Here is a 24228-nt window from a genome sequence, read left to right on the forward strand (position 1 = left end):
CAAATTAAGATGTTGACTCTTCATCAAACTTTTACTCTTATGCTGAAGTAGAACATATTTCTGAAGTGTAAGGAGTAGTAAGAGGACATTAGTGCAATATTCTAATGGGGCAAGTATTTTAAACTGTGATGGATTTATTTGGTTTCTGCTGTAATGTTGTTGCTGTAGTTCAGTATGACTGTAATCAATAAAATTAGTTGTTGCTTTCTCATCATATTGTTTGTATTTAACTGGATTGCAGGAGTAGTTTGTTTTTTCCTAATATTTTTAGAGGCAGAAAGTAGACCAGGTAAAAAGTTTTCTACAAGCTGTAACAGAAAGGCCTCTGCTCACACAGATGTTAAGAACCAAAGTCGTTTTAAATTAACTGGGAAGAGGTTTTACATGTAAAGGATCATCACAACAAAGCCAATGTGTATTTTTTCTACATCAAGGAGAACTATGCAGGGGGGGTTGTAACACTTGATTAAGAGTAGTTCTGGCTCCCTTGTGATATTTTAAAAGCTCATTTCAAGCTGAACAGTTGAACTCCTCTCAGCCACATTATTGGTGTAATGTTAATTTGATTGGATAACAGACTAAAAAGTGTAAAGACTTTTTGCCAGTTTCTAAATGTTTGTCTTTAGCTAAAGTTTGTGTGGATAAAATGCTTGGTTTGTTTTTTTTTTTTTAATGCCAGTGTGTTCCTGGAATGAAAATCCTAATGATTTAAAATTTTAATAAAGAAAAAAAAAAAAGAAAAGATTCCCATGTGAGGAGAAAAACATAGTGGTCTAAACAATGTAAAGACATAAAAGGCATTGTGTTTATAAAAATGTGTGAAAACAATAGCTGCTAATTTCACACCCCATGGGACAAGAGAGTACGAAATGTGCTTTAGCTTTAGATAACAGAGTTGTAGCCACTAGCCAAGCTGGTTTACAGAGCTTTCTCTTAGTCTTTCTGCCACTAGAGGCTCGGTAGGCCAGGTGCCAGCTGAGGTGTTAGCAAAACCTACCGATTTCAGGCTTAATCTTTTCACCTACCTTTTCTCTTTCCTTAATGTGTTCATTATTTGCTAAGCATTACTCTGTTCTTTGTCCTCATTTTTTTTTGTTTCTAATGCAGCTTGCTTTGTATGGGTGAGATATGGAACAGCACCAAAATCCGGCACCCTGGAAAGCAAGGGATTTCTACCCTGTGACAAAAGAATACCGCCTTGACTTCAGAGATTGCCTAATCCCAGCTGTTCTGATAATATAATTAAGGCTGCCTAATGTCTTTAATTTTGCAACCAGTTTGTGTGAAAGGGAGAATTTGGCACTCTAAAGGCTTAAACGCTAAATAGCAATCTCAAGGCGCCTAATTAGAATTCTCTGACATTAAGCTAATTGGTGAAACTGTATTTCAGCAGCTTAACTTCTTTATTAATTTTTCTTAGGAATTTCAATGAAAATCAATTGATGAGCTGTCAGTATTTTATTTTTTTTCTTAAATATGATTTGTTCTTTAGTGCTCCTGTCTGAAGCAGGCTGAAAGGCCCTGGACTAACTGAAATCCATTGAATATTATCACTGGCATTCCATCCTTTTTCTTTAATCACTTGCTCTTGACCTAAATAATGCGGTTATTGTGAGACTCTGCTTTGCCAGATAGTCAGAGCTCTTACAGACCCAGAGTCTGTGAGTGAAATGAGCAAAGTATGACGCTTTTCAGACTGGCAGATAGTAGCAAGTTGGTGTACTTGGGATGTAACTTACTTTATTAGTTCAGAGAAGAGGAAGGATGGCGTGACTTTATAATCCCTATGGCATGTGGAATTAGGAGATTTTTGCAATTTTATGATCAAGGAATCAAATCTGAAAACATTTTCTGAATTAATTTTAATGTTCTGTTAAACATTTTGTTAAATGTTTAAGTCCTGCTCAAACCTGTTGAGAGCAAATGTATACCGTGATTGATTTCAAAAGAGTATAGTTCTTATTTGACAAGACTATCAGACATCTTAACACTATGCACATTCCTTCCTTTTACTTTTTCCCTACTTTTGAAATACTTCCCTCATAATCTAGTTTTTGGAGACTCCAGTGGGTTTTCCTTCCTAATATCATGCTTCATAAAAGATGCTTTTATTTCTGATGGAAATCTGATTTAAATGAGCTGTGACATCACAGGTGAGTTGCAGGTGATGATTTCTTTTGACAGTGGTGAGAGGTTATCACTTGTAAATGTTAACAGTACTACAAGCATCAGGAAGGGAATCTACAACACCTTCTTTTCATGCCAAAACCTGTTCTAAAAAAAACCCACTTAACGAGTTTTCAGTGAAAACTCTCAGTCCAGAATGGAAATAGGATTCCATTTTTGTCAAGGGTTAGCATACAGTGTGTGTTATCACTGGTTTTACAAGTCAGTGACTGAACACTAAGTGTTTCTTATGTCATGTAGAGCAGATTGTCAAAGATAATCCAGTCTTGCTCTCCATGAAGGCCAGTGGGAACGTTTTATTGCAAATCAGATGTCTGTCTTGAGTTTCCAGATGTTATTTGTTAATTTTTTTATGCCTAAATGCATTTGTGATGCCAGTGAAAAGGGTAGTTTATAATTTAGTTAGGTGCTTTATAGTGTCATTTGACAAATGCTTTGGTCAGCCCAGCTGGAGCATGTAGGTAGAGGAAAGCAAATGAAATCTAGCGGCCCATACCAGTGATAGAGGAATGAGTGGTTTGCTTCCTTGTTTCCAGAAGGTGAGGAAAAGTTGGGACTATGTCTGATGGAGGCAGTTAAAATTCAGCTTAATTCTCCACATGCAGAAATTAAATTGTACAACTGACTCCAGAATGTCTTAGCTTGTGATAGCTGAATACCTAGCTTGTTCAGCCGTACAATGCTTGGTACACTGGGAACTACCATTTCTGGCACTGGTAGCTGCTGCATTTTTAGCTCTTCTGACACTTGGAGCTGCTGTAAAATAGAGTCCCAGGACAGGACTGCCAAGCTTTAGAATTTACACTGCTTGCTTGCAAAGCTAATCATTGTGAACACTTAAATCTGCATTACATGATACATTTTAAGTGTTTTGGGGAGCTATTAGGGTCTGCAAGGACATCTTAAGCAAAATGCAGAAGCAAAGCAAGTTGGAGAGCAAAAAAAGTCAGATCACAAGCTTTGGTAGCCTTTTGCTTTTATGGCTATTTTAAGAACTAGAAGTAAGTAGCATACTTATACAGGAAATAATTGGCTTAAATTGCAGCACTTTTGAAGGGTTTTATTGCTGTGTGGGTGTTTTTTGTTTGTTATTTTAATTCAGCTATGTTAAGTAGCTGCTTTGCTTAAACTTTTTTTTTTTTTTAAGGGAGAGATGTGGAAGAACATTGCACTTTCCAGATAGTAGCACTTTTAGAAAAGGATGGCAGGTGTTGAACCAGGTGGAGTCTCTGGGGGTGTAATTGGTTTTCCATAGATTGTGATTAGCAGAAAGCAGCAGGATAAAAATACTTGAGTGAGGAAGCTGCCTACATAACCTGAGAGATGTCTTGCTACCTGTCGAGAGCAGAGGTTGCTTCTGGGACCCTAAAAAAGTCTCTTTTAGTTCTGCTTGTCCAGAAGCAACGCTAACTTGTACACCTTTGCGTTTCAGTCTGGTCTTGCAAACTGTGCGCTGCTTCCAAACTCTGTGCTGCTGAGTTGCTTCCCCTAAGGTCACCTTACAGTCACTTGGGTGTCTGTCATGTCCCCCATGTCCCCCCTGGGAAGGGGCATTTTACACAGTCTTTTTCACTTTCAATAATAGAATAGTTCAAAGTGACTCTTCCCTTACTGTTTTACTGCAGTTATTCCATCCGGTATTAGAATAGAAGATGGTCTTTCCTCCAAATCTTGTGTGTAGTTCAAGGTTGTACATTTAAGGTATTAAATCTTTAAAAGAATTTGTGACTTTAGGAAAGAAGTAGTAGATCAGCTAGATTATAATGTAGGAGACTAGGGAAGACAGTTAATAAATGGAGAGCATAGAGATGGGTGGGTATGCTTAGATATTGTGGAGGAAGGATTAAAGCAAATCAAAAAGGGATAAATACATAGGCTTAGACCATTTCTATTTAATTTGCGTTCTATTATGAGATAATTTCTCTAACATTGTACTTCAACAAAGCAAAAAAACTTGGGAGAAATATATCATTTGAGAAACAGAGAGAATATTTTTTAACTGACAAGAAGTATAAAGGTAGAAATATTAAATATGTGTTTCTCCTCACACACATTTCCCAGACCTGGAGAAGTATCATTTTTCTCTTAATCCGATTGTTTTGGATTTCCAGCTTCTTTCTCTTCTATTTGAAGATTTGTTCAAAAAATTTAACTCTGAACTGAAGAAGATTGCTGACCAGGTAATCCCCAAGCAACGTGCAGCTCAGTTTGATGTAGTGAAGCATATGCGTCAAGACCAAATCACCAATGGCATGGTCAATGCCATCTCCACAGTAAGTATTTTTGTTTTCATTCTAGTATGTAAAATTTTTCCACTGTAGTGAATGATGGAAATGTGTAAATTTTGTTCTGACTACTCTACTATCTTTGGTTGTAAAAACAAATCTATTTAACATTCTTTATAGATGAAAATTGCAAAACTCTGTCATGGGCAGGGCTTCTGGAATTCAACGAATAATCATTAATTATCAAACCACTTTTTATTTCACCATTTATTTCAAAGTGGTATTTTAGTGTTTGTGAAGGAATGGTAGAAAAAAGCAAATTTAAAATAACGATCATGCTTCTATTTATCCAACTTGCTGTCTTCTAGGTTCTACTTGACTGTGTGGTTCATGGTATTTTTCTATTATCTGGATTTAGCTAGGGTCAGGTTACATCATATGTCCAAAAGGTTGCTGAAAAACAGCTGGAAAACATCATGAACAGAAGACAACTGCAGGGGGCAGCTGAATTTTGAGTTTTTAAGGATGGTGCCTTTTTATTCATATGAAGTTGATGATATGAGCAAATTCGCAGCATAGAAATTGGTACTTCTCTGCTAATGATACTGAACTATTTAACAGGAAAAACTGCTACATGCCATATTATTGCAAAAAAACACGTAATTAAGACTTTAAATATTTTTCTTGGTTAGATTTTAGCCTGTGCCTGTTTTCTACTGGAATGGATATTTTCATTTGTGCCGGTAGACAAAAACAAAAATACAATTACTAACTTTGTCTTTTACCTCACACATCTGCAAGAGCAATTTGTGAGATTGTTCCTGAAATCTACCTACTAGCTTGTAAATTACTTTGAAATTCATAATTTTTTAAGAAATTAGATTAGTCTAAGTATTTTAGTAGCTGGTAAAAATTGTGCAACTTAATTTTTAATCTTTAGAACTCTTGAGAGGGCTTTTCTGCCTAGCATGAAACTGAGGTTTTTCTTAGTTCTTATAAACAAAACTAACTCCACAAATTGCATCCAAAACCACCAACAGTCTGTAACTTACAAATCCCAGTGTTTAAGCTTATCACTGTTTAATTTTATGATGCCCCAAATGTAGTTAAATCTCTACAGTGCACGTAACCAAAACAATTGACAGATTTGTTTCTCTAAATGCTGGTGCTTTCTTCTAGCTGGTGCCAGTTTTTCCATTTGGACTGACAGAGATAAATCTGCAAACTATTCAGTACGTATTGTAAAGTTGTCTTTCTTCCACTATCTTTGGACTTTTTTTTTACTACCACATAAGCAGTTAAACACCATCTGCTCTTCAGCATTGAAAATAATTTCTCAGGAACAATGCCCAACACATACTATTCAAGAGATTAAGCAAATACCATAAAAAACATTCTTGGAAACAACAATCTCCAATCTCACCAGAATGCTTCAACGATAGTCTCAAAGAGCATGAAATAACTCAGTGGATTCATAATTACACCAGTAGCATGCAAAATAACTTATAGCACCACTACATCAACTGTACAGTGGTGTTCAGTGGTATTTGCTGTAGATCGTCTTAATACCCTGCAAAATACCAGAAGAGAGGGTAGGTCAGGCCGTAATGCCACAGGCCTAATAGACATTGCAGCATCTGCAGAATCGTCCAATGCCATTGAGGGAGCAACTTTCAGTTCACAGAAGTTTTCAGTAGGAAGTTCTCCACTGGGGATGGTCTCGCAACAGCCCTGGCCCCATTTTGGGTTTTTTGGACAACTTTGAAGGAGTCAGTCTGTCACTTCCAAAGCACAAAGAATTTTTCCTATTATTTCTTCAGGCAGCATTTTTCCCTCCCCTCTCCTCCAGTCTTTGAGATTTCACAGTCTTCTGGGCAGTGAAGAAGAAACCACATGCTAGTTTAGACTACAGATGCAATAATTTCCAGTGTGAGGAAAAACTACTCATTTATTGTATTCTTCCACTTACATTCTGGGAACTCCCAGTCCTTAGAGAATGAAATGGTCAGTGAGTGAACGAACCCTTCCTGAGAAGGGTGAGCAAGTGGACAAGTTTGTTTTGACTCAGTTACCATTGGGCATTATGTCTTCACACTTTCTGTAACAAGGAAGAAAGGGAAGTTCTGCAGACTATTTGATGGTCTCTCCAGTGGAAGCAAATAGCAAAATCATTGGGATGGATGCTGGCTTCTTGCTGTTCATAAAATGGGATAGTGCTGTTAACGTATAAATAAAGAAGCCAAGCAAATCACCCTCTAAAAGGATTTCACTGTAGTACAGCAAGTGAGCTTCAATTTATTTGTTAGCATTAGTGAGCTGAGTTTTACCAAAAAGGCTACAGGAATTAGCAGAAGACAATCCTCGGGAAAGTGTTACCTTTAAGATCTTCATTGCCTTTGCACAGACCAGTAACATGGTGGCTGCATCTACTGACTCAGGTGCTGGCAACCGTGTATGGAGTAGATGTCATGAAGTCAAAAAATGTAGCACCAAATTTCAAGATCTTACAGTAGCGATTATTAAATCTGCTTGGCATGGAAACATAATTATGTCCTAGAACATTCTCCGAACTCCTCTGTTCTCCTAATTAAAACCACAAGTGATACCACCTGTGACAGTACTGAAACATGGAACCTCTGACATATGATGTTGCATTTCATAGTTGGTGTAATCCTACCAGATAAGCTGGATAGACCTAACACCCTCCTAACCCTTCTTCTGTGAGAAGATAGATCAGTGAGTCTTTTTCTTCTGGATTCTAAAAAAAAAAGTCTTCAAGAAAGTGCAGACAGATGAAGTCAGACTTCTCCAGCATAAATGCCTGTGTTTCCTACCATGAAAAGGCAGAACTGAAAGTTTGTGGGATCTATTCTAAAAGTGTATTTCACTCAAAATGCCCTTTTTTTTTAAATACTCGAAAAAAATCTATAACAGGAGAGGAGAAAACAATTTAATTTAGCTAAATTTGAGTACTGATTTACCTGTGAGGGACAGATGATGAAGAATCTTTGTGTAATTAAATTTATAACAGCAAAAGTATCTTTTCATCTAAAGGAGCAGTTCTTCAGTTTCAACTAGTTTTTAAAATACTTAATACAAGTATGTTATAACTAGTAGTCTATATGCATATAGGTAGTTAGAAAGTTGTTTTGTATAAATGGGCAACATTCGCTGTGCAAAGCTCCTCAGATATTATTCTGTCTAGATATTGAAAAAAGACATGCAGTGTCAGGACAGGGATAAACTGCAATAACTTTTTTGAAATGTTTCTTTTTTGTACAGGGAAATTGGTCTCTGAAGAGATTCAAAATGGACCGCCAAGGTGTGACGCAAGTATTGTCCCGCTTGTCTTATATATCTGCTCTGGGAATGATGACTAGAATCTCTTCTCAGTTTGAAAAGACAAGGAAAGTGAGTGGTCCTCGGTCATTACAACCATCTCAGTGGGGGATGCTCTGCCCATCTGACACTCCTGAAGGAGAGGTGAGGAACTTCTATTTTGCTTTCAGTATTTCTTGTGCTGAGGAATGGAGACACTGTTTATTTTGAAGGCAGTGATTCTCCATCAGAGGAAGAATTCTGATGAGGAGGTTTCTGGAGAGGTAAATTATCCTCAGCTTGATAACACAACTTGTGTGTCTTCCCACATCCCATCTGTTTACATCCTGGTCCTCCTTAATATATTGCCCTTTTTTCTCCTACCTGAGTAGACTGGCTGGAAACTGTTCAGAAATCATTTGTATGTTTTACTTTAAAGATGTCATCCAGTTAATTCAACCAAACAATTGATTCTGACAGTCTTTTTTCTTCTTCTTCTTCTTCTTTTTTTTTTTTCCCCTGAATAGAAAGTACTGGAGGAACTCTGAACTTCCTGGCACAAATAATCAATATGAGCTAGTCTCATTAAGCAGCTGAAATAAAGTTGCACTGTATAAGATACTTGGATATTTTTAATTTTAAAATGAAAATTTTAAATTTCATTTTAAAGTCTGTGTTAGAACATACAGGATATCTGGCAAATTGATAGACTGATTCTGTGTTTCCATTATGCTTCTAAGTAGCTGTTGCTTTGAAGAGATACGTATAGGGTTATACATGGCTGCATAACTTAAGAACTACAACTTCATCACCTATATTTTTTTATTAGTTTGTAAATGCTAAAAAAAAATGACATTTCAGTGTTATACAGAAAATTCTTCCTTTCTTCCTTCAGTGTAGTTAATTTGTTTAATTATTCTCAGTGTAGTTAATTTGTTTCATTTCTTTCACTTTATACTTTGACTTTTTTTTTTTTTTTATTCATAAATACGGTTTGGGAAGAAAAAGAGATATTGTATTAATACTTTGGAATAAAATGGATAAAAGGTGTATTATTTTATTTTAGGCTTGTGGTTTGGTTAAAAACCTTGCCCTCATGACTCACATTACTACAGATATGGAAGATGGCCCGATTATTAAATTAGCCGGTAATCTTGGAGTTGAAGATGTCAACTTGCTCTGTGGTGAAGAACTTTCATATCCAAATGTGTTCCTTGTTTTCCTTAATGGTATGTAACCATTCAACAGTCTGACTCTGATTTGCTGCTGATGGAGAGTTAGGCTTTGGAAACCTTCCAACAATTTTTGGAGCACAGTCAACTGCAGATGCCTTTTTCCACGTGTATCATAGAATCATTTAGGTTGGAAAAGACCTTTAAGGTCATCCAATCCAACCATAAACTGTCCAGTCCATCACTAAACCATGTCCCTAAGTGCCTCCTCTACACATCTTTCAAATACCTCCAGGGATGGTGCCTCAGCCACTCCCCGGGGCAGCCTGTTCCAATGTTTGACAACCCTTTTGGTGAAAAAATTTTTCCTAATATCCAATCTAAACCTCCCTTGGCACAACTTGAGGCTGTTTCCTCTTGTCCTATCGCTTGTTACTTGGGAAAAGAGACCGACACCCACCTCACTACAACCTCCTTTCAGGTAGTTGCAGAGAGCAATAAGGTCTCCCCTGAGCCTCCTTTTCACCAGGCTAAACAACCCCAGTTCCCTCAGCTGCTCCTCATAAAACTTGTGCTCTAGACCCTTCACCAGCTTCGTTACCCTTCTTTGGACACACTCCAGCACCTCAATGTCCTTCTTGTAGTGAGGGGCCCCAAACTGAACACAGTATTCAAGGTGTGGCCTCACCAGTGCCAAGTACAGGGGAATGATCATTTCTCTAGTCCTGCTGGCCACACTATCTCTGATACAGGCCAAGATGCTGTTGGCCTTCTTGGCCACCCAGGCGGACTGCTGGCTCATATTCAGCTGGTGGTTGACCAACACCCCCAGGTCCTTTTCCACCAGGCAGCTTTGTAGCCACACTTCCCCAAGCCTGTAGCGTTGCATGGGGTTGTTGTGACCCAAGTGCAGGACCTGGTACTTAGCCTTGTTCAACTTCATGCAGTTGGCCTCAGCCCATCGATCCAGCCTGTCCAGATCTCTCTGTACAGCCTTCCTGCCCTCGAGCAGATCAATTTCATCTGTAAATATTTTGATAGGGTTAGGCAGAGTAGGTAGGCCAGATGATAGCACTTAGTTGTCTGAACTTGTGTCCTCAGAACTCTGACTACAGATGTGTGTAGCTGGGAAATTGAAGCTTTTTCAAATTTCAGTACTGTTTATAAACACACATGAATAGGCACAAAAATATGTACATTCTATTACAGATTTGGGGATTTTTTTTAGGCATTCACCAAATGAGGTGCCATTCCTAAAGTACTCTTTTAAAAGAGAATAACGCTGCTAAATTTCTAATAACTTAAATTTACAAACTCAGAGCTTCATTCACAGAAAGTATTTAATGTTACTGTAAGCTTTATGTATTTTTATAAATATTCATGCAAGTGCCTTTAAAAACAGAAAGGAAACATCAATAGTTTGCAAAGTTTAGCGATGCTGTTCTCTTTACATTACCTTTTAAAAGACAACTTGCTTTGTGAATGATGAGGAGAAATTAGACCTTGGAAAGCAGGTTCCTTTTCTATGTTAAAGCGATGCTTTGGCATATGTGCTTTGCATCTGCACGCTTATGTTCCTTTTACAACTGATCCTTTAGCGTTTCTAAATCAACAGGTACTATGATACCAGATTTCAAAATGCTGACATTTTAAATCACAGTTGTATTTTTTAAAAATAGCCTTTTGTCAACAGCATCCGCTTCCAGGGACTAGTATGTAATATCTGTCACCATGAACAAGTTCTCCATTTACCTTAGAATTAAACAGCAGTTGTTGTCCAATCCTACCTTTTCCCAATAACATAAAAGCAACACTTGACCAAACTGCGTTTCTTCTCTCTGCTTTTCTGTAGCTGTGTGTTAAAGATAAGGTTCAGTGAAACTGCATGCACTCTTTTCTGCCTCGTTTTATGGTCCAAAGGGGTGTGCAGAGCAGAAATACTGGACTCTTCCTTCACAAGCTCAGGTGGTGGTATGGAACAAGATAGTAATGTTCTCAAATGTAGATGGTCTAGTACTCAATGAGGCAAAACCATGCAAAAGTGCTGTCCTAAGATAGCAATAGCTTATCGAGCTAAGTTCCTGAAGGAGGAGTTTTATGGTGCTGTTGTGAGTGATCACATATATCAAAAATATCAAGTCTTTCTAAAATTTCTCACAAGGCAGCAGGACAGTTCCTTGGTCTGGTCCTGGAAAACTTGGATCTATTTCAGTACAGCTGAAATTGCAGGCTTTAGCAGTGTTGTTTGCTTGTACACTAATTGGTGAATGGGCACCTGAGCAGAAACGTATTTTAAGAAAGCTGGATGAAACACACTATTTTGTTTCTGAAGCTATTTGGAGGCAAACCGATAGATGACTTGTGAAATTCTGACTTTTAATGTTTACCAAGAGGAAAAAAGAGCTAATTCTTATTAATTAATTGCAAGAGGTAGAAAGTACTTCCATGCATGCTAGACATGATCAGAATGTCTAAGTAGAGTTTTGGATATGCAAAGAATGCACCATGAATTTATTCTCTTTCTGAATAGGTAACATCCTCGGTGTCATACGTGATCATCAGAAATTAGTCAACACGTTTCGGATAATGCGTCGAGCGGGTTATATCAATGAATTTGTTTCCATCTCTACAAATCTTTCTGACAGATGTGTCTACATTTCCTCTGATGGAGGGAGATTGTGCAGGTAAACATCTCGTCAGAATTATTTCACCAGTGAACTTACTATAAACACTGTTTTATACACTGTAAATACACTGGGCTAAGACTTTCATGAGTACAAATTTAAGCAAATTCAGTAGGACTTGAGCATCTCTTTTCTCCATAAAGAGTTCTCATTTAAAACAGACAGATCTAAGAAACATACTATATAGTCAAACAACTTTAAAAAAAAAAAGCAAATAAATCCATTTTATCTGTAAACAAAAGTCAAAACAAAATGTTTCTTCTATCATCTTTAAAAAAAGAGAGGAGGGAGGATTAAAATTGGCATGATTTGCAACTGTAGTAATGTCCAATGTCCTTGGAGGGTTTTTTTACTTCCTGTGAGGCAAGAAACAAGCAGCCACTCACCTGATATCCCATGGCTGTGATATCACATTTTAGAATGAGAAGCTACTCTGTCTTCAAGGGCCTTTACTTCTGGTGCAAAACTTCCTCAGGTGTGTGTACCTGTTTCCTATAACACCAAGAAGTATGTCTCACAATTTTGGTTTATTTCATTGCTTACCCTTAAGTAGGAAGGGAATTCAATAAACCTATAAGGAAGGTCTCTGCCTTGAGATGCTTATGCTCTTTATTAGACAGAAAGAGTGCCTGATAACAGTCATGTCACGGAGGAAAGCAAAAAGGACTTGGGTGGCTAAAATGAGAAAGAGTGGAACATAATATTTTGAGACACAAAATCAGGTTGATTTACATTAGAGGCTACAGGCTCCAGTCAGATTATGGCAGCACAGTGCTAGGTTATTTACAAGTAAAGCATCTCCAGGCCCAAGTAATTAGCCTAAAGAACAAGGCACAAAAGATGGAACAAAGCAGAGATTGGGAGAGGCAGAATGAGTTAATAAATATATGCATATTTTAGCATTGACTGTGTGCATATTTTGTGCAAACTTTAAAGAAGCAGCAGTCAACTACAGTTGGCATTCCACATTATTCATTAATTGAATCTCAGAGCATGTTGAATGCAGTTTGAGGCACGCTAGAGGCTCCAAAACAGTACATGTACAAAGCACCAGTTAATCATACCTGTCCAAGACATCCAGAGTAGGCGCATATACTCAGTGGCAGAGAAATTACTTTTCCAGTCAGGGCTATTATTGTGCATTCTGCAGGTTTGGAGATGCAGCAAAACTTCCGATTTGTAAAATAAAGACAAGTGAAATCATGTGGATTTCCAGGAGTTTACCAAGTTTGCTGTGTGGCACCCCCTGCCCTGCAATTATTCAGATACCCCCATTAACCATTTAAAAGTGCTTGTTAGTCTTCAAACAGTTATTTAGACTTCAGAGTGCACTCCACAAGTACCTTGTAGCTATTTGCTGCTCTTTATAAGAGCAACTTGTACAAATAGCAACAGCCCTTGACGTTTCATTCTTGCATGCCATCCTTTGTGTCAGTGTTTCCTTGCGGTAAGGAAGCCTTCAGAGATACATGTGCTGTTGAAATTTATGGATTCATCTGAGGTCACCCATAGTAAATGCCTGTACTTTACATCATGTAAGTAACAGCAAAATACATTCTTGCATGTGGACACTTGAACACAAACTGTTCACTCAGTGTTGCGTGAGGTCCCTGCAATATCCATAGAACTTAATGCTGTTCTTAGCTTTGTAGATTGGGAAATCTTAAATCTTTTAAAGCCATCAACAAAATGTGTAGGTAGAATTTATAAGATGTTAGTCTAAAGATTTAGAGGAGGGGGAAAAAGGCTTCCTCCTCAAAACTTAATTTTTCTTGTACACTTTTTGGGTACTTCATAGACAATACATCAGTTCAGGTATCTGTGTATCAGACCAAGGTCTAATAATTACTGATTCTATTTATGTGGCTATATCAGTTAAAGGTGGATAAATTTTGAAAGTGGTTTATAAAATAGGTTGCGTAGTCAGTATTCTTACTGTAAGGATAAATTGTTACCTGCGTAAATATTTGCTATTATAATCCTTTGGGGGTTTTATTGTTTTGCTTTTTAATTGTAGACCCTACATAATTGTCAAGAAGCAAAAACCTGCAGTTACAAACAAGCATATGGAAGAACTGGCTCAGGGATACAGGTACACAATTATTCATCTTCACATCTATCTGTAAATACTGTGTGGAAATAATTCAATCCATCAGTATTTCACAATTTTGGGGTTAGCTACGTAGAGGAGAAGTCTACTCTCCTATATAAATTAATAATTGGTGTATTAGAGGTTTTCTGTTTAAAGTCAAATGAAGTTTGGTATTCTTATTTTGTTACTGCTATGAAATTCAGTGATTATACAGAATAAAGTCACCTCATAGCCTCATCTTTCTGCAAGTGGAAGGCCTGAGGCAGTATTGTCCTTCTCCTGATTGAAAAATCAAACACTTCAAATGAATATCAACTTGACCACTCTAAACTAGGCACATTCAGAATTAGTGTTGAAACTCCTTGCAAATTCTTAGCTTGGGATTTAAAAAAACACACACAAAGGTGTTTAAATTTAGCTTTAACAAAATTTTGCAAAACCATCACAAAAACTTTCTAGATTACCCTTATATTTGCCTACATGTGTAGTGATGATGAGTACATACAGGAAGATTTTATTTAGTTGTTCAAATAAATAGCATTGGCCCTTCAGACTGTGTGAAGCAGTGAATGGGCAAGAGGATTAATTAAAAAAAAAACAATTTTCTTAAATATGTAAAATGCACAGAACTTTTCATGCAAAAGTATTTCTGTAGTTTAACTTCTACACATTACATTCCTCCAATATATGTATTATGCAGTTTTATTTTTGCAGAAGTGTAAAGAAAGACAGTACTTCTAGTGTAATTTTTTAATTTAATTGTAGGAATTTTGAAGACTTCTTGCATGAAGGCCTTGTTGAATATTTGGATGTGAATGAAGAAAATGACTGTAACATTGCCCTGTATGAACATACAATTAATAAGTAAGTATGCATTCAGGCTAAACACTGGTAAAGAAAAAACTTTCATAGGGTGACTGTCTGCAATGCAAGCATATTAATAAAGTTACTGTTTTCTTGCATACGCACTGCTCCTTTGCTAATGGTTGAAACAACGCCACATGAAATCTAAATTATCCATGGGAAAGTTACAAAAAGTGGTTTAGCTTTTTGGTTTTGGGAGATCTGTTCCTGCTTCTAATTCTCAAAAAAATGAAATACTTAAAGGTATATCCTCTGTTTCTCTGGATGTGACTTTTTTTTGTTCTAATCATTGGGCTGCTCATCATAAGTAATTTTATACAATAGGAATCCAGAAGACAAGTGCTTCCACATGTTAAATGATGATCTTAGGGTGTCATGATTGTAATTTGTAACAATCTCTCTCTCATGGCTGTACAGGGACCCTAGACAGCCAGCTTACACTAAATGTCTGAAGTATTGGGATGAGACCTTCTCTTTGATGTTTGGATGTATAATAGGCCCTGATAAAAATGGCTGTATCATTCTGTGTATTCTTTACCACAGAAGTTAAACCCATTCCTGGTATGTGATTTTCATTTAGAAAGATTTCCAGATTTTTTGTGTTTTCCACATATACGAAGGACCCGTTGCTCTGGTTTTGTTTCTCTGTCTTGTGACTGTGATTAAAGAGCCCACATTAAAGGATGGAGTCCGCTAAATTTTTAAGTCCTCCTCCTATCTTTATACTTTTTTTTAAATGTTTCCCTGACAATATCCTGTCAGCTGAAGGCTGCATATAAGATTTTAGAAATTATCTCCATGAAATGTTTGATCAGTAGATTGATGCAGAAAATGCATTTTCTAAATGTTCTGTCCTGGCCAAGTATTCATGTAAGCCAGTAGAAATACGTCATTGATTTCAGTGGAGCTAGATGAGACCTTCAGTTATCTTTAACCTTTGCCAGATGAAATGCATTAACTCTGCTAATTAAATTGTGTTGCTCCTGCCCAGGGTTTTGAAGACTTTATCACTTCAAGAAAGTACTCTTGCATGCTCTTGTCTGGCTTCTGTATACATGAGCAAAGAAGAACACACAATTTCTGTTATTTGTGCCAAAATTAAATAACTTTCACAAAGCACCAAAGCTGAAAAGTTTAAGTTACAGGACACTTGGCTTAGCTAGGAAAATTAATGGGAGCATATCACATGAAATCACTGTTTAGTTAAAAATAGGAGGAGGCAGTGAACTTCTGATGGATTAGTGTGAGGAAATGACTCCATGATAACTGCCAAAAAGTTTGGGAGATTCTTCTGTTGTCCATCAACTTGTTCTGAGTTTAGGTTCAATGCTTGTAGCTAATAGTGCTCTAAGTATGTGTGCTTGCACCGTATGAGCACATTGCTCCTTGTGCTTAGTAATGATATTCCCTACATCCTGAATAGTCGATTTGTGTACCCCCTTCCCCCAGCTGGTCATCTTGCATTTTAAATAGTGCGACCATGTTGGTACAACTTGTTCTGGTAATACAACTAATACAATCCACTATTGTGAAGTATCCCATTAACATTCCTGTTTTTGTAACGTAGGCTTCTTTTAGCTACAGTATCCTCTCTTTACCTTTCCAATCCAATTAGGGTTTTTTTCTTTGGAGGATTTGACTCTTATTTAGTGTGTTCAATTTCTTCCTTACCCATTTGTAACTCTGATTTTCAAACTCACAAGTTTGCCTTCCTTTCTTGGGCCTGTTTTTGGCAGTGGCATTTTGACTTGCAGAAATTGAACTGCTCTGTAAAGTTTGAAGGTCTCTCATTAGCACTGTGAAATACTTCATAAGATACTGGAATCTGTGTATGTTGTGTCTTTGGTTGAAATAGGGTTGACCTCAATGGAAAAACACTTGTGTTGAATACCCTGTCTGAAAATATATATGTAGTTCCATGCACTAGTACCTTCTAAAGAAATTTCCTAACTTCACTATCAGTATGTTCTTAAGCCTCTCTCTTTGTTGTTTGAGAAGCGTTAGCAGCTCTGTGAAGTTCTACAGAATGGGGGAGCAGTCTGTGCTTTAAGTTTGCTACTGGCTCTTGAGACCATTTGGCAATTACTTGACTGCAGTTGGGATTCTACTGTTCATATTCTTTATACTCAAGCATATTTGTGATTTATAAAGATTTCTGGGACTGACAGGTAATTTCACTAGACTTGCTCCTTGGGGTTTCCAGATTTTTTTCAGTTTTCAGATTTCATTTTTTCCAGTAGTACATTGTTATGTAAGTTCCTGCTGGTCCTTGTCTTTAGTCTGTATGTACTTGGTGGTAATTCCTCAGCCTTTTTGAGCTTGTGATGCTTTGCCATCTTTTGAGTGTTATCATAATAAAGATTATCCCAGTCATTTCCTTTGCAAGGTCTTAAATCTTAGTAATCAATTTAATTTCTTTAATTAATTAAAAAAAAATCCAAAAGGTTTCCAAGAGAAGTTGAACACTAAAGATGGGATTTTCAGAATGCAGTGGGTTTAGGTGCATGGGAGAAGCAATGTATGCCTAAACGCAAGCTCTGTGTAATAACTCCAAAACATTGTGAAAGCTATGCTTTGAATAAGTTTAGTTATAATTATCTTTATTTCAAAATTCTCCATTTCCTAGTTACTTATCTTGGTTTAAAACAGGAGATCTGCTCCAGCCAAGCTTTATTGTACATGCCATCCTTAGTTATTAGTCACTCCACTTGCATCCCAATGCACGCTATAATTTAATTGCCTTTATTGAGCATGGACTTTCTCCTCTGAAGCGCATGCCAAGTAGAACAAATTTTGTTATCTCTCAGTCTTTACTCCTTGTCACTGTCTTTTTACTTCTTATCAGTACTGCCTTTTAACAACATAACCACTTCCAAAATATTTGCAGAGCTTTTCAAATAATGTTTTATTATGCCATATCATCCATGGCACTGGATTTGGTTTGGACACAGATGTTTTCCCTCTAACTGATATAACTCACCTTGGAAAACTAAAATTACACTTTTATTTTTTTCAATACCTGAATCTGTCTTGCTCTTCCTTCCTCCACCTCCCCAGTGGATTTCTACATCTTTGAGATTGGTAATTTGACGCAGAGGACTCTCATTACATGAGAAGACATTCCTTAAGGCATTTTGGGTCTTACTGTATAAACTGATGTTTTATTGTCTTACTGAGCTCTCTCAGGTTGTCATTATCTGGAGGCTTTTTCTCCATGATGGAAATTGATAAACTCTCATTTATTTCTCTGTCATTTCTTCTCATGTGGAAACACTTAAAGCCAAAAGAAAGTTTTGTTGTTTTTTTTTTTTAACTAAAAAATAAAAATCCCATAGTGAAGTCCTCCTCCCCTATTTTGGCATTCTACTGACGTTTTCCTGAACAGAATTTAATTGAAGTATTATGAGATACTACTAAACTAAATAAGTGCTAGTTAAGAGGTTTGTTCACAAGGCTGCTATAATTGGTACTTTTTCCTTTTAAGAGATACAACGCATTTGGAGATTGAGCCTTTCACGCTTCTGGGTGTCTGTGCTGGGCTGATTCCATATCCTCACCACAACCAGTCCCCAAGAAACACTTACCAGTGTGCCATGGGGAAACAAGCAATGGGTAAGACTTTTCTTATTCCCTTTTGGAGTGTTAATAGTTTTTGAAGCTATGTAGCAAAAGTGACAAAATAGAGAAATTATTTCTTTCATAGTTCACATAAAAGGTTTGCTAGGAAGAGGAAAAGAGCGCTTCTTCAGCTTAGAGGAAGAAAGAATTTACCTCTAAAAGTTGGAAAAATTAAAAGGAAAAAAATACTGGTCAGTTTTACTTAATGGAGACCATATCTGCAGGTGTTAATAGTTACAAGAAAAATTGGAGAAACTGGGGCACTATTGGTTTTTTGCTGATTTGTTTGGGTTTTTTTTATAATCGTCATGACTTTCAAGTTTTCAGCATAGCTGCATGATTGGCAGAGTGGTGTTTTTTCTCTTTATGCTGTAATGCGCTGTGGGTTTCCAGACAAAAAGAGTTTAAAAGTGCGCTCTCAAAGAAAGACAGAGCAGAGAGAGAGGAGTGTTTCCCTGAATTGTTGAGTAGGTGCCCTAAAAAGAAGTAAATAAATAGTTACATTGACATTAGAGAATAAGAAGAATCAAAATGTGCAAGAGAGAGAGCTTAGTTGCTTGAACACTTCCTGCAACAGTAGTTTAGACTCTGGGCTTTTTCTGTTTTCGATGAAGTGGGCAAGTAACGGCCTCTCAGCAAAACAACTGAAACAAAATTAATTTCCTGATCACTTAATAATTCTTTTTACAAATGTGATAGCTGGTCAGTCAAAACCAACCATTTTGTAAATTTGCTGTTGTGGGCAATTGATACTACGTAAGTTGTAATTCTTCCTTCAATACACAGCTAAACTAGCATTGAAGCATCCAAGTCATATGGCCCGTGATCAAGCCAGAGTGAGTCCCAAGAAGAACCTGACCAGTAGTACATCAATTCAGACAGCTGTATTCAGGCTTGTGCTGTACATGCCAGTTTCATGTCCTGTATTGATGATCTGCTCACAAGTTGAGAGCTACAGTAGAACAACTCTGTGTCCTGAAAAAACTTACTACTTCTGTGAGGTTTACTAAACCGTCTGGTTTGTGCTGTGTGATTGAAACTGAAACGCTGCACCTTTTGTAAGACTTCTACAGCAGAATTAATAGCAAAGTAACTGCCTTCTGCTGAACTGTCATGTTTAGCGCATCAAAATAGCAGAAAATAGCAAAAGATGCATGTCCTCCCTTTAAATTAAAAAAGAAAAAAAAAAAGGAAAAAAAGAGGAACGATGCAATCTTTTTACTTACAGTTCTCCCCATCCCATTATCTTTCCCCCACCCCCGAGTCTCTATTTTATGACTATTGGACTCAGAAGGTTTGGTTAGTTACCACACACAGTTAAGCAGGATCAGTGTGTACAGAAAGCCAATTCAGTATCTGTGGAGTTCTTTTGTAGTTTTCTGTGTGAAGGTTTTTTTCCCGTTTTGTTTTGAGTGTCATTTGCAATTCATTGTCTGTGTTTTCTGAGGTTGGTGTATTCAGCTGCTTTGACCCTAGGTCTTGCACATTTAGCTCCTTGGATACAATCCTCTGACGTTCGTGCTGACGCTAGGAACACAAAAGCCATTGAATATCTTGAGCAATAAAAAAAGCCTTTGTTTCAGTTTGTTATGACAAAACACCTGACTCAAAGAATAAGCAGATAGAGAAAAGTACATTTTAAAAGTTGGCACATGACCTGAGCTATATTTTGCTCTGCCCGAAGTATCTGCAAACACCTGAAGCTTTTTGTAATAATTACTTAAAAAAAGAAGTTGTTGTAAGTGACAATATGTAGGGGCAGAAAAGTTTTTTTTTTCCTCTACACTTACTGATCAAATGAGACGTAGAGGATACTCCCGAAACATTACACATACTTTTTTCTGTTTGTATTTTTGAAGAGATGTGATGTAGTGCTTCAAACCCCCCACCTTCAAGTAACCAGCCACCCTTGCTTTCTTTCTCCATCCTGAAATAGCAGAGCAGTTCCTTGTCTAACATTGTCATGTGGAAAGTCTCATGTCCAAGTCCACTGTGTCACTTCCTCAGCTGTCAAAAGCTGGGGGCATAGAGGGAGCCCTAGGGCTCAGGCCTGTTGCTACTCAGCTGCCTTTGACCATGTCATGGGGCTGTGCCAGCAGCTTTGGACAGCCTTTGGTCTTTTTAAGCAACATCAAGCTAGGGAAAGGTGTGAAAGCACAAGTAAATGGAGGGTGGACAACAGAGCTTGCAACTGGGTCTGTAATCCAGTATCCCTGACAAGTGTTAGGTATTAAAATATTCATGTTTCTGCAGAATAACATTAAATGTCCTAAAAAAATACCTCCCTTTCATGGGCAGAATGAGTCATATTGGAGGACTAGGGCTGCGCTTAGCGAGCAAACTGAATTTCAATGAAATTAAATTGAAATTAAATCCCTCTGTTTTGGCATAGATAATTTACCATATGTTGCAGGTTGAACCGTAAGACTGAGCGGAAGTTATGATTAGGTGGCAAATACAACGGCAGCTGCAAGGACCTCATTTGAGTGTTAACATTTCAGTGCAAAGTTAACAGTTGTAGCTTAAAATCTGAGAAGTATTTAAGACTAAAATATGAGAGTCTGTACTGTTTGCATTCCATGTGTTTCTAAAATAATATTTAGCAGGATCAAAGGCTCCTAAAATTAGAGAAATAATTTTAAATGGAACTTTTCAATTCCATTAAGGCATAGAAAATCAGACAGTTCTACACATTGTATTTCTTCAATTGTGAAGCATTGTATAAAAGCATAATGTAAGAAATGAAAATATATACATTTTCCTGCCAGTAATCCACCATATTGCACATGCGGATCTGTGAAAGTGGCAGTGTGGCAGTACAAAGCAAGTAGTACGCTCTCAGAGCCCAACTATGCACTGCAGTTTCAGCCCAAGTGTTACTATGCAAGTCTTGAGTAAGGAAAAGAGGGTTTGAGTGTTAATTATTATTTTAACCTGTGAAAGAGCAGAAGGTATTTGAGGGGAGGGTGGTAGGTGGGTGCAAGATTTGTTGCAGGGGTTTTTGTTGAAGCAACTTCTTTGATAAACCCCTCTTACTGTATCATGTACATTCTTCTTTGCTTCTGTGAAAGAGCAAAGCTCTTGATACGCTGCTTTGCCTTGTGCTATAATCAGCTGAATGTGTTAAAATTGAGTTGAGAAGACACATGTGCTTAAGGAACCTGAGTGCTGGGGGTTGTTGGTTTTTGACATTTGTGAAAGGCTTGTTGGTGGGCTGAGAGCTGAAGTGCTCCCAAAGTTTGTGCAGCTAGCCTATTGGCAGAGAATTGAAACAAATGTCAAAGCAAAACTGGCTGTTTAGCTGGACTTGGGTGCTTTGTGGCCAGAGCTCAGTTCTGCCGCTGCTCTTTGAGGAGCAGCGTTAGTGCTCTGCGACACAGCCTCTTTTTGCCAGCTCTTCTGTCCCTGGTAGCAGGCACAGAAGTGTTGAGACAGAAATGAGCCAGACTGCTTCCCCCAGTTTACCCATAATCTTTTTAACTAACTTCTTAATCTTTCTACGGTGAAAAGAATATTTCAAATGCTGAACATCCAGATCACTTAATACATGTACTGTGAAAATCTCTCTGAGCTGAGTTGAAGCCCCCTCTACAAGGTTCAGTGCAGTGTTTAAAAACTGTGCTTCTTTCTCTGTAGGTTTGTGCTTGTATAAAAGGACAGAGTAGTAGAAAGTCCATGGTGAAATCAGGGGAAATACAGAAGTACAGCAATTCTTTTCTTGGCATGTACAATAATAGCCCTTTTGGCTCACACCGTAAGGATTGATTTCTGTATCCTTGTTAATTTGGATTTTACAGTTTAATGTTGCTGTAAGTAATACACCAGAAAATTGGATAAACACTTATTTTAGCGGACTGTTTATTCTGGTGAGTTCTCAGAACTTTCTGCATCAGAATAACAATATCCCATTTATGCTAAATATCGATAAATGGTGTTTTTATAAGTGATTACTTCACACTGAAGAATGATCAAATGATACTTTAAATGAAACAAACCCCAAACTTGTCAGGAAATGGAAAAAAGAAAGAATGCACACATGCATTCACAATATACCAAGCACTGAGAAAAGCAAGAAAATTATCTTTGCTGTATCCAGGTCAACCTTGTGTGTTTTGCTTTAAACAGGGCTAATTACCAATGAAAAAAATTGGTTCTAGCTCTTGGGATAATTATAAATGTGGGTCATTGTGAGCAGGGTTTGTTATGGTGAACTTTAATTATACTTTACTTTTGCTTGGCTGTTTGGCTGAAGCAAACAAGGGCTCTGTTCTTTTCGAGAGAAAACAGAAATAAAGCTAGTGACTTCCTTCATTTCAACGCCTACACAGAGGTCTAGTCCCAACACATCAGTCCTGAGAAGAGGAGAACTGCTGCTTAATTTTAAATAAGCAGATTGTGGTTTAAGGCTGTGGTTTGTTAGACCAGTCTAGAGAAGGCATTATTTGTATAACCATTAAATTGTAGCAATTAAGACAAATATTGCTGATGTATGGTATGCTTTTTGGCTAATTTATTTCACTTGTGCTCTTGAATCATTCTCTAACCAGTTTCTTTCCTGCTAGGAGATCCGTCATTGATATATATGTATATGTTTTCTATTTGATGTGATACAGCATTCAACTGAAGAATTTCCTGAATACAGTTTATTACTGAGGCTCAAGTAATTATCAGTCGCTCATGGCTCCTGATACAAACAGTAACAGTTCCATTAGGCTTATCTGAACCTCCAATAAAAAACAACAACTTTGAAATATGTGAAGTATCTGAGAGAGAAATAATTTGCATTACCTGAAATTTGTAAAAGTGTCATTTGTAGTCTTTGATATATAGGGGACTTCCATGGGTTGTTACTTGGGTAAAAAGGACAAGTTTAGCTATGATCAAGTGCTCCAGACTTCATCCCTAACCAGTGAACGATAGCAGGCACAGCATATAAGCATCTCAGAGGGGGGAAAAAATGGCAAGCATTTCAAAAGTGAAAGTTGGTGTGGCTTGCTGAGGAGAAGATTTCCCTCAACAACAGGAAAACGTACCTATCCACGAAACTTTTAACATGAGCTCTACAGCAGATATCCTATCCCGAAAGCACACAGATCATTTATTTTAGGTGCAGAGGGAAAAAATGGTCTAAACCTCTAAGTTTTTAATTTGGAAGTAGATTTTCCTAGCTGTAGAGTGTGAAAACCATTTTTTTGAAAATTGAAGTACAGTGAAAACAATGTCTAATGCTTAGGCTAAGGGAATATCAGAAGTAATAGGGCCTTCAGATGGTGGGCCTTGCAGGGCGTGACTGGGAAGGTCTTCAGCATTGACTGAATCCAGGCCGTACCAGCTTGCTTCTTGCAGAAAATACTTAGGGATGATTCATTTCCTCCTCCAGGAAAAAGACAGAAAAGCAACTGCTCAAAAGCAAGAGATAAGTAAAGCCTGTCACCTCTACCAAATCGTCCTCGCTGTTTGAAAATGCTGTGCCTATGGCTTCAAATCCACTTTCTAGAACCAAGGAAAGTCCAGGATTGCAAGAGCCAGTTATAACAGTTTATTTTCAGAGAGTATTTGTTATCTCCCTGTTCTCGTCCTTGGGAAGGGTAGACCTGTGGTGTTTAGGAGAGAGAGCGTAGTGCCAAGGACTGAGTAGGTCTTTGGAAATGCCTATGGTGCTGCCTGGTTTTACATATTTGATTTTCTAGACATTTCATTTAAATGCAGGCATTTTGAAATTGCAAGTAGATGCATGTAAAATGTGAAGCTGGCATCCCCTAAGAGCAGATTTGTGTTCAGCTGTACTATATTCTGGCTATGTGAAGTCTTCATTATACACTGGCTGCTTTGACCTTTCCTTGAAAGCAGCCAGCCTCTGAAATTGCACGAGAAAATGTTTTGGTTTTGAAAGACTTACCTCCTAAGCACAAGTACTGCAGAATATTTACCACTTAAAACTTCAAAACTTTAACTTTTCGGACTATAATTTCTTAATTGCTTTGAGACATAGCATAGTCCTGGTACAGCAAACTCTAATAATATACGATTGCCTTAACTTTTGTTCTGCTACACAACAGTTTATGTTT

At 37.5% G+C, this 24228-nt stretch overlaps 1 protein-coding gene across 1 annotated transcript in view; it reads left to right on the top strand.

The window, feature by feature from the left end:
- Positions 1-24228, top strand: part of POLR3B (polymerase (RNA) III (DNA directed) polypeptide B) — an 82489-nt gene that overhangs the window by 26010 nt on the left and 32251 nt on the right. The window contains exons 13-19 of the mRNA XM_010282415.1: positions 4299-4460; positions 7695-7895; positions 8797-8959; positions 11433-11586; positions 13604-13678; positions 14444-14542; positions 18027-18154. Coding sequence (XP_010280717.1) covers positions 4299-4460; positions 7695-7895; positions 8797-8959; positions 11433-11586; positions 13604-13678; positions 14444-14542; positions 18027-18154 — 982 coding nt within the window. The remainder of the gene's footprint in view (positions 1-4298; positions 4461-7694; positions 7896-8796; positions 8960-11432; positions 11587-13603; positions 13679-14443; positions 14543-18026; positions 18155-24228) is intronic.

The sequence above is a fragment of the Phaethon lepturus genome, unplaced genomic scaffold (genome assembly GCF_000687285.1).
Source record: "Phaethon lepturus isolate BGI_N335 unplaced genomic scaffold, ASM68728v1 scaffold18632, whole genome shotgun sequence".
Taxonomy (NCBI): domain Eukaryota; kingdom Metazoa; phylum Chordata; class Aves; order Phaethontiformes; family Phaethontidae; genus Phaethon; species Phaethon lepturus.